This window comes from Teleopsis dalmanni, chromosome 1 (assembly GCF_002237135.1).
Source record: "Teleopsis dalmanni isolate 2A chromosome 1, ASM223713v2, whole genome shotgun sequence".
Lineage (NCBI taxonomy): Eukaryota > Metazoa > Arthropoda > Insecta > Diptera > Diopsidae > Teleopsis > Teleopsis dalmanni.
Genome location: NC_051846.1, coordinates 225,654,493 through 225,672,326, shown reverse-complemented (window position 1 = coordinate 225,672,326; position 17,834 = coordinate 225,654,493). Strand labels below are relative to the sequence as shown.

At 30.2% G+C, this 17,834-nt stretch overlaps 2 protein-coding genes across 2 annotated transcripts; both read left to right on the top strand.

Annotated features, from left to right (window-relative positions):
* The first annotated feature begins 10,456 nt into the window (after positions 1–10,456).
* Positions 10,457–11,561, top strand: LOC119667877. Its single transcript, XM_038077215.1, has 4 exons — positions 10,457–10,862; positions 10,935–11,145; positions 11,205–11,298; positions 11,356–11,561. Exons 1-4 carry the CDS (start codon positions 10,517–10,519, stop codon positions 11,512–11,514), a joined length of 810 nt encoding a protein of 269 aa, XP_037933143.1. The 5' UTR covers positions 10,457–10,516; the 3' UTR covers positions 11,515–11,561.
* A 1,480-nt stretch (positions 11,562–13,041) lies between these two features.
* Positions 13,042–16,702, top strand: LOC119672439. Its single transcript, XM_038083486.1, has 4 exons — positions 13,042–16,024; positions 16,095–16,305; positions 16,396–16,489; positions 16,546–16,702. Exons 1-4 carry the CDS (start codon positions 13,093–13,095, stop codon positions 16,675–16,677), a joined length of 3,369 nt encoding a protein of 1,122 aa, XP_037939414.1. The 5' UTR covers positions 13,042–13,092; the 3' UTR covers positions 16,678–16,702.
* Positions 16,703–17,834: the final 1,132 nt, after the last annotated feature.

Below are 17,834 nucleotides of genomic sequence, written 5' to 3'. Positions count from 1 at the left end.
ATACGTACGAGTATATGGGAACGATTATGTGCAGTTATGTACTTTAAGGTGGTTTCTGCGTTTTATTTACCATAATATAAAATTTATTTTAAGGCAAAGCTGCTTGCTTCTAAGTGAATTTTAAGTGCATTGCACAAGCACTTATTTACTTTTTAACTTATTTCTTAATAAAAATTATACTAAACTACGAAACGTATATGGTTTCAATAAATTTTAGTGAATAAAAATGATTTTTTCTTTAAATATTCAACAAACTTAGGAATATCGTCACAATTACCAATAATTTCCATTCAATTGCTCTAAAAAGATGATTGGTTCATAAACAACATATCCAGCAAGAAAAGGGTTTATCTGTGTGACGACTTTTTATTGGTGATGTCAACAAAAATTCTTGCTTTTCCAGTCTTTGGCTCATGACAGATCGTAGTGACGTATTATAAATGCACATAATCGGTTATAAAGCTTCGCTTCACTCATCATTTTACTGAACGTGAAGGATCTTCCTTATTTTCTACTTCTATTTATCATGTTCAGGCTAGTTGAGTCAGTGTAGCCAGTGAACACTTTTACTCTCTATTAACAGCGAGATTTCTTAATAACCCCTCTCTATGCCTTGAATGAATTACTTCAGAATTGACCTCAGATCTGCACACCTCCCCGAGGAACCTGTACCCATTCTGAGATTCAATAACGCGGTATTGATAAGCTTCTAGTTTACTTTACTTTCTACAACTAGTTTTTTTGTTTCCCCATCTCCCCATCTTTACGTGACCAAAATAAGTCAAATATTCATTGGTAGTTACATTAATAACACATTAATAATAATTCCTAGAGCACTGAAATGTTGATTTTTTGACCAGGCCATGAAAATCTTAACACTTTTATATATAGGTCATTCTTTTACAAACCGGACGGATTTTGTAGAAATGTAGATATATTTTCAAATGACTAAATCTCAAGCTCTATAAATGGTAGGAACTTGAAATTTACTGCGTTTTAAAGATAATTGTTTGAACTTTTACGAAATTGTTTAAACAATTAAGATTGTTTATATTTAAGTACTAATATTAACCGTTAAATTAAAAAAAAACGTCATTTCAGCGAAATTGAGATCATGAGGTCAAAAAGGTGTCCGATTTGTAAAGGATTGACCCATATGCGCATTAAACCCACAATTCAAAGTTATCGATCTCCTGCTTGTCTCATTAATCAATAATCCATTTTTCGGTTACTTAATTAGACTTTGTGTACAAAACTTACATAAATGCAAATAAAAATAAAGGGGAAGAATGTGATAAACGATAAAAATAAGAGTGAAATTTATAAACAGCGCTTAATAATCTTAAAATACTTCTGATTTCATGTTACACTGACAAACGATGTCTTCCGACAGTATATTTTATTTGAATATGTACTTAACCCGTTTATTTTGTATCCAACCCATTTAATTTGAAGGGTCTACAAAGTAAATCTATTAATAATTTTTTCAATGTATTTGATATGAATTTCACATCCATCTTTAATGTATCAAATTACCATAAGAACAATTTTGACATCTCGTAATTAATAATAAATTAATAATTGAATGCAAGAAACAAATTTTAAATTAATTAAAGTTAAATTTATTAGCACTCTCCATTCGCAGCTTTCCATCATAATGACTGAAAAAATCACTTTCTAAAAAAAACTTCCAAAAAGGTCAAGGCTATTTCAAGGAAAATTAATATTTTCTTTTTTGGCCATTGCAGTAAACTCTTAGCGGGTTTTGCATATTTTGGCCAATTATTTATTTATTACGAACAGACATTATTTACCTAAGGAACGTTGTTCGAAATTATGCCAAATGCAGCACATTAAAATTCCAAATTTAGTTTGTAGAAATTCGTCAATAGGCGTGTCAGACTCTAGGTTTTGTTGTTCTTTTTCAGTATCTTAAGTATAAGATACTTAAAAGAAGCAGCTCAATATTATTTAACTCCACAGCAGTCATTAATGATACTTTTTTTTAAATAAAATAAAAATAATTAGATAAAAATTAAGTTTGAAATTTTAGGAAAATTAGGAGAAATATTTATTTATTTGCATAATAAAAATATGAAAGGTTATTTGAAGTAATAATAACACCTTAGCGTCCTTACTTATAGTTTTTTATTAATAACATCCGTTCAGGTAACGGCCGATAAGTGGCCATGCTGAAAAGTTTGGAATCCCTCAAGCTAGAAGTAGGAAAAACAAATCAACACACTTGGATACATCCTGTCAATATGCCCACGTCTGAATATGAATATAAGACATTTCACTACGAAACGTTATGAGCTGCTGATGGACATCCCAAATAAATGTGCAGGTTGGATTTCAAAACATGCATTTTTAAATCACATATCCGTACTAGACATAGGGTTTGTTACTTATTATCGTATACATATAAACAGTATATGTAGTTTTGCTGCCTCCGAAACAAATCCTTTGCCTTCAATATATTATTTGTCTCTAAAAAAACCTCATCATCTGCAACTAATATTATCTCCCTGTTCCACATTAGAGCGAAGAAAACCCACAAACAATATATGTAGAAATGTTTGCCTCTTCTCAGCAAAAGAAATATTTAATTTCGTCAAGTAAACCTATTTAGTTGAGAACATGAAAAGGTAGGTGAAAGTCTTCCGTCAGATAGTCTGTCAGTAAATTCATCAGTAAATCCGATTGCTGAGAACTTGGATTTAATAATAGAGCACAAAAGTTGTGATTACTGGTTTTAACCTCAACTATTCATATCAATTTCGGAATCTTTTTAAGTACAGAAACATAATAGGTACAAATTAAACGATTTTAATTACACTAATAGCTAGTATATAACAATCTATTTGTGTTAGCCATTTTTAAAGTATTGGTGGTTCATTTACTAAATATTTTTGACTGTCCATACAGCCAAATGTCCATCATCAATGGTCTTGGAATATTTTATTAAATTTAATTACTAGTAAATAATTTTTTAAGGCTGCTAATACCAAGAGTTCAAATCGGGCGCTACTAAATTTATAGCTCAGAGTCAGTCTTCATTAACCAACTGATCCAAAGCCTTACTTGACATATAGGTATGTTCGAACTTGGAGTTTTATCCTAACATTAACAAATTCACTTGCTGTGTTATCATAAAATATCTGTAGAATAATTGAATTAATTAATTATATTAATTAGTTAGTGTAACCTTGGCAAGTTGTGAAAAAACACGATTAGTCATCACTTCTATTTTGACTGGCACGAGTTCTAAGTCTGGTACTTGCACTCCAAACAAATTATATACGAGCTATAAATATACGAGCTATATATATATAAAGAAATTCGAATATTTACTAAGACCACTGATGATGAGTACTTGACATTACTCGAAATAGCGTTGTATGGTCAGTCAAATTTCAATAAATTAACTAAAATTTTTGTTGTTGTCTTTTATATTCATAGCCTTGTAACTTTTAAATAGTTTCTTTTTGTCATGAGACGTGTCACTTACGGCAAAAAAAATTAATATTAAAATTATATTTTTATTTTTAATTGATACATACTATACTATTCAATACTATTCTTTTGTAGAGGTATTATTTATTGTATGATTTTTATTACTGTTTTTTGTGTATAGAACTTAATCTAGGAACCTATTACGGTAAAAGTGCTTTCTACTGAAAACAATAGCTTATTTTAGGAATTTACTTTCTTTGGTTAAGACAGACGTTAAAAATCAACTAAATATTTTTTTCCATTGAGGGTTTCTTCCACATTCTATTAGTAAATATACGACAATTCTTCATTTTTGGAGCAGAGGAGTTATTTTCATAATTTTTTCTAATACTATTAGAAAACCCCCTATTTAATTTATTAGTAGAATATCTGTGAAATTCTAAAAGCGTGTATTAAAAATACATTAAATTAAATGTGAAACATATTTAAAGCTTGTTCCGTATTTTCCCGGTACTAATGTTTATACTGCGTTGAAGTCTCTCTGAAAAACTTCGAAATTTATTTTTCATGCCAAAGTCATTACAAAATGTAAACTCTTAAAAACATATAACATTTGTGGCTTCATTAACGAATTTCTGTTTTTACTGGATTTTTTTTTGTTTGTTTTTATTTTTTGTTGTAAAGAGAAAATAAAACATTAACAAAATTGACCGCAGCTATTCGTGTTTGTACATGTAGCATTTCAAATTTTTTGGAAATTTTACAAAACATTAGAAAAACACAAAGTATGTAAAAAAATCTTTACACAAAAAGTAATTAAATGAAACCAAAAAAGGACACGCTTTGGAAGCTTCCTTTCTTCACAGCAAACAGAAAATTAGCTTAACTCAATTTAAAATTGTGTCATAAGTAGCCACAACTTTAGCAAATCCTGTAACTGTGAGGCCACTTTAGGTCGGAATGCGAGTATATTTCAGCTTATTAAGCTGATTTAATAAGGCTACTTTATATGTCTGTATTAATCTCAATTTCAGCAGAACAGAAAAAAGGAAGATTTGCCTTTGCATCATAACTAACTAACTTACTTACTGTAATGTACGCACGAAATCCTTGTTAATGCTGCTCCCTTTTATTAAATCCTACGTTTTGAAGTAAATTATCCTTACTTTGCACTTTAACACGCTCCTTGCTGGAACCGATTTTGTTAAAGCTGAATCCGATGCTGATGCTGATGCTGTGATTGAGACTGAGACTGATGCTGATGCTAGTACTGATGTTATTCCTCTTCTGCTGGTGGCGTTGGGTGTTGAGTATATTTAAAATTCTCTATAAATCACAAATGTAGGAGGAAAATATTGTTCGCACTTAATTTTCTTCTCATTTATTTTCATGTACTTTTTTACAAGAATTCCACTTTCTTTAGGTTATTTTTTTTGCTCAGCTTTGTGCCTTTTTCACTTTAAACTACAATATTATGTCCTTCCATTTTGATGTAATCGTGTTTTTTCGTCCACTTAAATATGCGGAAAGATAAAAGTGGCAAATCCTTGCATTCAACGACTACGGCACTTCTTATTGTACGATTTATTATGAGTTTTTATAAGAATTTTTCTTTCAAAAATTTTTTCGCCCTTATCAGCGCTTTGTATTTGTATTTATGTTATTTTTTTAAATATTCATTGGTTTTTTATGTTTTAATAATTTTTTAGTTCACTCGCATTTAAGATGAAATTTTTTCCTTCACCTCTTTGTAGGTAGTTTTAAATATGAAGTCACAAAGGACTCTATATATATTTCCTTATCCTAATGCCGCAGGTTGGTTGCTTTTTTGTAAGGATTCTACATTTAATTTGCGGTTTAGTTTGTTGAGATTTTTATTTAAATTTTTTTGATTTTATTATCTTTATAAATATTTTATGAAAGTTGATAAAAAGTTTCATAAACATTATTTGTTTATTAATTAAAAATATGCAATATTTATTTAATAAATAACATAAATAATGACATAAAATTAATAAATTTTAAATATTAGATGAAGATCTACCAGGAGAGAGAATACAATAAACATAACCTCTCTTAGTTAACATCAACTTATGTCTTTCTCAAAACACATCCCGCATATACTAATGAAGGGTCAGGTAAAAAAGCAATAATGGGAGCAGCCTTGTTAATATCTCTGCAGCAGACAAAGGCCTTAGCAAACGCAAACTATAATATTTGGAAACTTTCGAAGTCACATAATAACAACCACATTGAAGGCATCATGTGTTTCTCTAAACTATGGATCAGAAGCAATAGCGAAGCTAAGATTTTGGCAAAGGGGTTAGATTAGGTTGTAGTGGCATTGTGGCTAAATGTTAACTTCAGCTCAAATAATGGCCAGTTGTGATACCATGAATTAGACCAGTTCATATCTTTCTGCAGAACGGAAGGGTTCCCAAAAGAACTGCAGTGCTTAGCCTATGAGCAACGCCGTCAGGTGCAACTATAAACTGGATCAAGTCTTTTACTTCGCAGGTTGACAGCACTGTCAGCTCGGTAAAAAAAAGAGCCGTCAATGATAAAAGAGATTCACTAGAAAATATTTTTTGTCAACGTTTTATGCAGTCACTGAATTCATGCTATTAACAATTAGCAACAATTTTATTTATTAAATATATACATAATTTTGTATATTAATAAATATGTGTAATGTTGTTATTGCTACTATTTTCATAAGCCTTTTTGATTAAAAACACGCTTTGATCAAGAAATAAAACCAACGCTTCTGTAATAATTATTTTTAAAACTTTTTCGGAATCGTATAGGTTAAATTACTTTTGAATTATATTGCCATCTTGAAATCTATTCCCTATCTCCTATCAAAGGTTTACCTTTGAATTCCTAAAATTTGTTATCCTGATTTTAACAGCAGAAAAACCCCGCTCTGAGTTGTAATACGACAATTATTTCTATTAATCAATGGCATGGCATGTAGCAAAAATAACTCATGAAAGTATATATTATTAATAATAACAATAATATATGCAAAACACTTTAATTTAAAGTATAAATAACAGCCGCTATTCTCTGGTCTAGAGAACTTGCTTCTACGTTTAACCTTTCATTTAATAAAACCCTCCCATATATTGATTAGATTCGATTTAATGTTAAACCTTGTATTCTGGACTTGTATTGTAGACTGCCTATAAATCTGATGCGTTACCCTTTGGCTCTTATTAATATATACTCCCATCTAGTGATATGATATGATATGATATGATATGATATGATATGATATGATATGATATGATATGATACTTAATGTTTTAAAATTACGTGATCTCAATCAATCATCTCTTCTTACCTACCTTCCCACCTCTAATAACTGCTTTTAAGGGGACCTATTGGATATCACTATGAATCTATCTCTAATTAATCTTAACTTATCAACGCTGCCTATATATCTTCTCATCTTCATTAACTATCTTAAACGATTCTTATATTACATTCATACAGAACTGTGAGGTCATTAGGAGATCTCGACCAACTGAATCTATTGAGTAGGTAGATTTCAATTTTAGTAACTATCTTTAACGATTCCTATTTCATATTTCTGGGAAAAGTATTGTCAGGTCTATACATGATATCGACTAATCAACTCCACCTTCCTACCTTCACTAATTGTCTTTAAGAATTTGGTATCACTTTACATCCGTCAGGTCTATGCATAATCTAGACCCACACTTGTTTTATATATTTTTCTAATTTTTTTAACTCCTTCCTAACTCCCTTCCCACCTTCGTTAACTGCCTTTAAGGACTTCTATCTGATATTGCTATGATTGTATCAGGTATATACGTGATATCGACCAGCAAACTATACATAACTTCTTTTTCATCTTTATTAACTGTTCTTACCTATCCTTCTAACTTCTTTGACTGCTTTTAAGGATTTGTATGATGGTATAGATCCATCTTTCAGGTCTATTAGTAATGTCAACCAACCAAATTTACCTCTTTACCATCCAACATTCGTTAACTGCCTTTAAGGTCTCCTATATGTTGTTGCTAAGGATCTGCCAGTATCATGAATAATCTTGGCTAATCAACTCCACTTAACTAATGCTTTAACTAAATGCTTTAGAATTGATAATCTAAACGAAGTTTTGGAAAATCTTTTTTCAAAACTAAGAAAAAACTAAAACTTTTTTTGCTTTTGAAAATCAAGTTGATTTAAGCAGTGAATCAATACTTTAAATTGTTAATAATCAAATTTTATTTTCACAAGTGCATAAGTTTGTTGTTTGTCCCTTTGTAAACCATAATATGGAGTATCCTCCAAAACTTTCTACCAAGTTGTGCTAATATTAAATTAACATACAAATGAGCATGACTTCATGAACTTCATAAATTTTTTGTGTCTTCTTTTGTAGTCTCTCAACAGTGGGAATCGTAAAAGCATCTTTAACTTGAACAACTTCTCCCAAAGGAAATAAGTATTTTCTCATGCATATCCTTAAATTCATTTTTAAACTTCAGTCATTTCGGAATCTTTCTTTGTTGACATTTAAAACACAAAAAAAGGGAAATTTTAGATTCTAAAAAAATATTAATATATTTATTTCTTATTTCTTAGTTGAGGATATTGAGTCGAGGACATTGCACCATATATTTAACGGCAATTTTTTTCTATTATTGTCTGTACTTAATACCCACAAAAACTATGAAAATCTTTGCTGGAAAAAGCACAGGATATCTAATAACAGACAGGAAAATTAAGTACATCTGCAGGAACAAAAATTCAATGCACTTCCAGAGAACTTTACAGAAATGTTTTTGAGTTCCAATAGTTTTTTGTCATATTTTTGTATATTTGTGAATATGAAAATGCTCGTAGGCAACATCCTTAAAGATAGTGTCATGCTTTTGTAACTAAAATATATACACGCACTTTAGCATATGCGGGGCAACAAAATTAAATTGTACACTAACTCTTCAACATAATCCACTTAAAATAAAAATAATCCTTTGAAGGGATTCATGAAATCTCAACAAACTCTTAACCTTTTTATATTCACACTTTAAACGCACTTAAATCACGCGGAACATTGTTTGTATGTGAAAACTCAAATAGTTTCGCCGTCTGCTTTGTCGGCCCAATTAATACACAGAAGATTCACTAGAATGTAACGCTTGTTGACGTGGTTAAAAGGAAACTGCAACTTGTTGTCTGTTTTGACACTTTGCGAGGCTGCACGAGCAACAAAGTCGTAAAGCTGCTGTTAACTTAACATAGCGGTTAACAGTAATGTTAAATTGGCATCTTTTAACACAACGAAGCAGTTTGCTGATTAATTTTTAAACTGTTAAAACTGTTAACGTTTTAAGAGAAATAAACAATTTAAGAAACAATCAAGAGAAGTTCAAAATTATTTAACATAAACAAAAACTGTTTTTGTCATGTCCTATATTCGGTATTAAATTCCGAAAAATTATAGTACTTTTCATATATAGAAATATAACGGTTGAAACTATGAACAAAAGCTTATTATAAGCTCTTATAACTAAAGACCGTAGGTTAATACAGACGTTCGTTCAACCACATCTATTTCACGCTACTGTTTATACGTATATACATATACATAAACAGTAGCGGAACAGTAAAATGGTTAAAGGTACTCATTTATTTAACGCTACTGTTTATACGTAAATACATATGTATATAAACAGTAGCGTTACAGTAAAATAGTTAAAGGTACTCATCTGTTTCACGCTACTGTTTATACATATATACATATATATAAACAGTAGCGGGACAGTAAATTGTTTAAAGATACTCAATGAATACAAAAACATTGTTCCTCTTGTGTATTGTTTACTCGAGCTCACAAAATTCACTTATTAAATAGATTTTAAAATCAATTTTAAAAGCATTGATTTACAAATACGAAATAATTGTAATTTATTTTAATTTATTAATTTATTTATTTTAATTTAATTTAAATTTTATTAATTTAATAAAGAGGTTTTTTTTCGAAAAGTATTGAACTACAACAACAAAAATTCTTTTTCTATTATTTTTTTTATTAATTTAATTTTTGGCTGAACATACAGTTGTTTCAAGTATTACCAAATACCCATCATCAGTGATCTTGGAAATAATTCTTGTATATAATCAAACGTAAATAATTTTTTACGAACTTCAAGTACCAGGAATCGAACTCGTGTCCTGCCAAATTTAAAGCTTAGAGTCAGCGCACCTTAACCAACTGACCCAAAGCCATACTTGACTTTTATGTTTACACATTTTTCTGAAGTTTTGTTAATTTTGAAATTAATTAATGAAGTTTTAACAATAAATCTATATTATCAGTTTAAATACATGATTTTATTAAAGTAAGGGTACGCATGCAAGGCAATAAAATCGGCAAATGTACAAATTTACAAGAGTTAAAACATAAAACTACTTCTAAACACATTTTAAGCTAAATCTGTGCAATTATCAGCTGTTTATTTTTCAATACAGATATAAAAAATAAAGATTGAGATCTTTTAACTACAATTATATATTCTGTGTTATACTACGTTTACATTGTGAGATTAAGAAAATAGGATTACGTTAATCTGCACCGTTTACATTATACATTGTATATTAATTTTGACGTTTCTCTTGTTGTGTTTTGTTTCGTGTGTTTGAGAAATTCCTGTAAATAAAGCATTAAATAACAACTTTGTACAAAAAAATTATAATATACAAATTTTAGTTATAATTATGTACAAAACTATTTTTATACAAATTTAGTAAGAATTTTACTCATACAAGTATTTTAAAGCAATTTTGCGAATGTATGCGTCAGATTCTCTGGTATACGTATTCAAATTTTTGTTCATTTTTATTATTTATTAATAATTCATATGAGTTAAAGTGTTTAATATCAGCGTGACCGTAAAATAACGTTATTATCTATAAAAAGGGATGGTAACTCTACATTTGTTTTGCAGTCAAATTGCGGATGACAGTTCACTGAATTGTTGTGTAAACAAAATTTAGTAGATTTTGTTAATAAAAAGTATTAATTATGGGCAAAATGAGCACGGATGTGGTTGCAGAAGGAAAAGTTAACGATAAATCTGACGAGTTTGATTTCATCATAGAAGAAGAAGATGCTAATAGTAATAACTCCGACAGTAATGATTCTGATGTTGGCACGGAGATGTCGGATTTATCAAAATGTAAAAAGAACCAAAAAAATAATTTAATAGCAGCAAATACTAAAAAAACTTCACAAAGAGGTCGAAAGAAAAAGAATTTAACTGTTGAAAATAAAATAAAAATATTACAATATTTAAAAGAACATGGAACGACAATGAAAACAGTCCGGGATGTAATTGCCAAATTCAAGCTGCCAGAATCTTTAGTTTTAGGTATAACAACATATAATATTCTTTATATTATTTATATAAAAATTTACTACATATTTTCCATTTTATTATTAGAATATGTAAAGCAGCAAATGCAAATTGGACAGAGAAAAGCGGCAGAAGAATGCAAAAATGAATCTTTCATCAACGCAAACTTGTGGATTAAAACATATGAAAACTATCAGGTTTCTAGTCACACCGATTTCGAACTTGCGTATCTATATAATAATATTGCTGATACCGAAGAGCATCCCGACCCAGCAGAATTGGATGGGATTGACTTAAAGTAAGTCTTAGTTCTTAATATAAACAATAATTTTTTAACACAAACTATAATCTTTAAAGAAAAGCATACAAGTTTTTGGCTAATGCATTAGAGGGTAATCCTCAAATTCCACCGGATGGTCCAACAAGTGAATTTCTAAAGCAACAATTAAATGCAAGTATACATTAATCATAAAGCAATCATATATTAACATATATATTTCTTTTTTAGAAATTAGGAGAAACTTCTGTTGAAGAGGAAGCTCAAATACAAACTAATAATATAAAATTAATGCTTGGAAATAAACATCAGCAAGAAGGTACAAATAAGAGATCTAAGATAAGTCTTGATCCCTTAAATTACATCCCAAGCATAGAAGGACATATATAAATATATGATTTATGATTTTTAATATTGAATAAATTACTTTTTATTTGAATAAGTATAATATAAAATATAATCCGTAATTTTTAAAATACCTCTAACTTTTTATATAATACAATTTCCTATATTGATTTTAATATAGCTTAACAATAGTCAAACGAGGTTAAGATAAGTAAATTAATTTATTTATTATTTTAAATAAAATTGTATAATCTAAATTTCTATGCATATTTTTTGTCACTTAATTGAATATTGATTATAAAAAGTTTATATTATTAATTTAAAAAACAATTATTAGAATTGCAAATTTTAAAGTGGATAACTGTCTTAAAATGGGCAAGCCAAATAAAAGAAAAATTAGATGAGGCATCAGGAATTCTTAACTACAGGCTAATACAGCACCCAATCCACAATGAAGCAACTGTCTCTGGCTGCTCTATTAAATATAATCAGACCACAGTCCAATCCATCAGCACCCTGTTATCTGCTTACAGGTCCCAGCAGTCTATACCGACGCGCTCACAAAAGCCATACAATAATGTGATACATTGAACACACTTGTTTTGAGGGACCGTTTAGTGTTCTTCTGAAAGTTTTCTTCGTGAATTGATCAATTCGTTTCTACCAAATAAGTAGAAACGCTCTCGTTTTACCACGTTGGATAGATCATATTGTTCTGGTAAAATAAAATAAGTTCATTATCAATAAATCAGTGTAAAATGTCGAATGCAACCTTTAATAAATTTTTCACAAGAGAAATTACCAAAATATGATATGTCATATGTTTTATATGTAAAATGTAAACAAATAACAGCTGAGCTGTAAACAAAAGCACTAAGGAAGTAAGTATTTAATAATATCTTTGTTTTTCTTAATTGAGTATGTAATGGATATATAAAATTTATATTAAGTGATTTAAAAAATCAATTATATATTTAATTTTTTTGTCTGATATATTATCAAATGAAGTTTATAAAAGTTTTATCAGCTGCATAAATTAGCTCATAATGTAAACGTTCACTCATTATTATAAATGAGCAAGAACCTTAATGAGATAGTCTGAATGTACTATTATATTTAAATATTTATTGAATTAATATAAATCATATATCATACATATATATGTGATTTGTTTTTAATAATACAATATTACTACTAATATCTTCTGATAACTCGAGGAAGTATATTTTACTTTAATTTAATGTTATACCATTTATGTATTATTAACTTTATATTAAGTAATTCTTTAATAACTTTTTTTACATAAGTGCTAAAAGGTATCACTGAACGACCAATTGTAACTTACAGAATAGCCATAGATTAAAAAATTGGTTAAGTAAAGAATTAATAATAATAATTAAGAAAATAATTAATATAAAGGTTGTTCAACGTGAAAGAAATTTCTTTGAAAAATCAATTGTGAATTTATATATTTATGAAAATAAAATTACAATCTATTACATTATTCTTCATAGAAAAATTTGGTAACTCTGAAACGCACTGTCCTGTCTACTTGTGGATACCATTTCTTTGATTGATATTGGTGAAGTACATTAAATGTAAGCGGTAAAACAGTGTACAATAATGTCTGAAATAGAAACACCAAGTGTAACCAAAAACAAGATAACTAGGATCTCTGATAATTCCAAAACAGATGTTCCAATAGGAAAGACTGGTATGCGTACTCGTAACACATCATATAAAATTGCACGCCACAGTCAAAATCGCAAAAGGGGGCCAATATTAAAAATAACAAGAAGTGCATCCATTATAACTATGCGCAAGAAAAATTCCAAACCCAATGTGCAGGCAAACCAAAAACGGGGTGCAACAAGTGCATCTAATAAAACCAAGAATGAAAATCTTAAAGAAAATCTTGACTCACATGAAGAAAATGTGTCGGAAGTGCCCAAAAAGCAAAACATAGAAATTCTTCAAAAAACTGATATCTTAAATTCGGATATGCTGCTAAGAAAATGCAAAAGATGTGTATTAAAACTTCCAAAATTGAATTTCCAGTCAGAACAACAATGGGGTCCAGCAAATGCATCTACTGAAACCACGAAACAAAGTCTCAAAGAAAATCTTGATTCACACGAAGAAAATGAATCGGAAGTGTTTACAAAAGAAAACATGGCGACCCTTCAAGAAATTAATCAGATAAATTTGGAAATCCCGGCAATAAAAAGCACAAGACGTGTAGTGAAATCTCTAAAACCATATGTCTGGACAAAACAACAACGGGGTACAGCAAGTGCATCTAATGAAACCACGAAAAAAAGTCTTATAGAAAATCTTGATTCACATGAAGAAAATGAATCGGAAGTGCCTACAAAGGAAAACATAGAAATTCTTCAAGAAACTGATGACATAGATTCAGATACACCGTTAATAAAAAGCACAAGGCGTGTAGTAAAACGTCCAAAACCGAAAGTCCAGGTAAAACAACAACGGGTCACAGCAAGCGTATCTAATGAAACCACGAAACAAAGTCTCAAAGAAAATCCTAATTCACACGAAGAAAATAAATTGGGAGTGCTTACAAAGGAAAACATAGAAATTCTTCAAGAAACTGATGACATAGATTCAGATACACCGTTAATAAAAAGCACAAGGCGTGTAGTAAAACGTCCAAAACCGAAAGTCCAGGTAAAACAACAACGGGTCACAGCAAGCGTATCTAATGAAACCACGAAACAAAGTCTCAAAGAAAATCCTAATTCACACGAAGAAAATAAATTGGGAGTGCTTACAAAGGAAAACATAGAAATTCTTCAAGAAACTGATGACATAGATTCAGATACACCGTTAATAAAAAGCACAAGACGTGTAATGAAACGTCCAGGACCGAATGTCCAGGCAAAACAAATACAGGGCACAGCAAGTGCATCTACTGAAACCACGAAAAAAAGTCTCAAAATAAATCTTGATTCCCACGAAGAAAATGAATCGGAAGTGCCTACAAAAGAAAACATGGAAACCCTTCAAGAAACTAATCACATAGATTCGAATACACTGTTAATAAAATGCACAAGACGTGTAGTAGCACGTCGAAAAGCGAATGTCCAGGCAAAACAAATACAGGGCACAGCAAGTGCATCTACTGAAACCACGAAAAAAAGTCTCAGAAAAAATCTTGATTCCCACGAAGAAAATGAATCGGAAGTGCTCACAAAAGATAACATGGAAACCCTTCCGGAAACTGATCACATTGATTTGGATACACCTTTAATAAAAAGCACAAGGCGTGTAGTAAAACGTCCAGGACCGAATGTCCAGGCAAAACAAATACAGGGCACAGCAAGTGCATCTACTGAAACCACGAAAAAAAGTCTCAGAAAAAATCTTGATTCCCACGAAGAAAATGAATCGGAAGTGCTCACAAAAGATAACATGGAAACCCTTCCGGAAACTGATCACATTGATTTGGATACACCTTTAATAAAAAGCACAAGGCGTGTAGTAAAACGTCCAGGACCGAATGTCCAGGCAAAACAAATACAGGGCACAGCAAGTGCATCTACTGAAACCACGAAAAAAAGTCTCAAAATAAATCTTGATTCCCACGAAGAAAATGAATCGGAAGTGCCTACAAAGCAAAACATAAAAATTCTTCAAGAAACTGATGACATAGATTCAGATACACCGTTAATAAAAAGCACAAAACGTGTGGTGAAACGTCCAAAACCGAATGTCCAGGCAAAACAAATACAGGGCACAGCAAATGCATCTACTGAAACCACGAAAAAAAGCCTTATCGAAAATCTTGATTCACATGAAGAAAATGAATCGGAAGTGCCTACAAAGGAAAACATGGAGACCCTTCAAAAAACTGATGACATAGATTCGAATACACCGTTAATAAAAAGTATAAGGCGTGTAGTAAAACGTCCACAACCGAATGTCCAGGCAAAGCAACAACGGGGTACAGCAAGTGCATCTATTGAAACCAAGAAACAAAGTCTCAAAGAAAATCTTAATTCTCACGAAGAAAATAAATCGGAAGTGCCTACAAAGGAAAACATAGAGATCCTTCCAGAAACTGATGACATAGTTTCAGATATACCGTTAATAAAAAGCACAAAACGGGTAGTGAAACGTCCACAACCGAATGTCCAGGCAAAACAAATACAGGGCACAGCAAGTGCATCTATTGAAACCACGAAAAAAAGTCTCAAAGACAAACTTAATTCACATGAAGAAAATGTGTCGGAAGCGCCTACAAAGGAAAACATGGAGACCCTTCAAGAAACTGATGACTTAGATTTGGGTATGCCGTTAAACAAAAACACAGGACGTGTAGTAAAACGTACATTAAAGAAAAATTCTCGCAAAACTCTCAATGAAAGGAAAAGCATATTTAAAGCTGCAAATAAAACTTTGTTCAAAAGACGAGAAATCTTAAGTGCCGAAAATAAGATTGAAATATTAAAACAATTAAAATCATTGGGAACATCTATGCAAACAGTTCGAGAAATAAGCTCCAACTTGAAGCTTCCAGAAACTTCAGTATTAGGTATAAGAAGAAATCATTTTTAAGGAATATTTAGATTAGCATTAAATTGCATGTTGTTCTTTTGTGTTAGAGTATGTGAAGAATCGAATGCAAATTGCAAAGAAGATGTTAGCAAGCGAATGCGATGATGAACACTTTGTCAATGCAAACTTATGGCTTAAAAAATTTGAAAAATCGAAGATTTCTGATCACAGCGATTTTGAACTCGCCATAATATATCATGAAATTGCTGATCATGTACAGCATCCAGATCCAGAAGAATTGGATGGTATTGACTTAAAGTAAGTTTAATTTATAGATATATAAAATATGTATTTATTTTTAATACCTATTTAATCTCTATAATAATCTTTAATGTATAATCTTTAAAGAAAAGCATACAAGTTCTTGGCTAATGCATTAGAGGGTAAGCCACAAATTCCACCGGATGGTCCAACAGGTGAATTTTTAAAAGAACAATTTGAAGTAAGTACACATTATTTTCTTATATCTTATTTATCTTATATTTATTTGTTTTTAAGGATTTAAGAGAGCTATGCGGTACAAAGGAAGCTCAAGCGCAATTCAATGCTTTAGTAAATAACGGAGCTAAGGTACAGGATACAAAGAATATCAGTTTAGATCCATTAAACTTAATGGCTGACGCAGTATAAATATTTAAGATTTTTTTTATCGTGCATTGGCAAAGTATATAATTTATTCTTACAATTCAAGATCTTTTCTTAACTGTTCATAATATTATTAATAATATGAATTTAATATTACCATTTATGAATGAACCTTTTTGTATATTAAAAAACACGTTTTGTTCAAATAGAAATACAAATTTAATCTAATCTAATGTAAAATCTAATATCTAATGCAAAATTATTCCAAATATATTAGAGGTGAAATCATCCATACCTCTTTGTATACGCCACTGTGAAGATAGAAATAAAATTTCATTTAAAAATATTATTAATATTTCATTTTACACCAATTACTATTATAAGAAGAAACAATACTATACTGCAACTTATAAGATCAATTGTGTTGTCCTAGAGAGACTCTCCTAAGCTCATTCGAACTATTTATGGGAATTGATAAGCCTAATAATATCACTAAGTTGAGAATTCCAAACCTAATTCGATTTAATGGAAACAGTATGGAGTTACTAAACACATTTTCTGAAACAAGACGAGAAAATAGGAGCAAGTTTACTCTGCAATCACAGAAATATGTTAGTGTCAATAGCCTCTGAAAAAAGCTACCGAACAGGAGCATATCCAGTTAAAAAAGCAGTTTGGAATCCTGAGTTTAGATCTATTTAGACCAAGAAATCTGCCAACATTTTTGCTGTTAATTGAAATGGCCTGTTTATTTTGCTTAGACAGGCCAAAATTGACCTAACCTTCTCAAGGGCTTTATATTCGGTGTATCGTATAGACACTAATGCAATGTGATTAGTGAATATTCTGCAAAAAAGTTTGGGTTAATTTGCTAAAGTAAAATGTGAAAATATGGCAAATCTAAGTCATTAGCTTAATTTAAGTCAAAATCGTAAATAATGTCTCAATACTAACTTACGTTCCCAAGTTAGTAACGACTGTCAAATCTGCTTCAGAAGAAAAAAATTAAATAAAAAAGTGCATACATGTAAATCTAATAGGTGGTTTATGTATGTATATACGAGAGTGTGGGTTGATAATTTTTTTTTTAATTATAGAGACGATAATTTAATCTAATCGCTGAAGATCTCACCCACTAACAATCCAGTCGATTCAATTCATATAACTTCTGGTTCAATTCTTGAAGAATCTCATCCATCAAT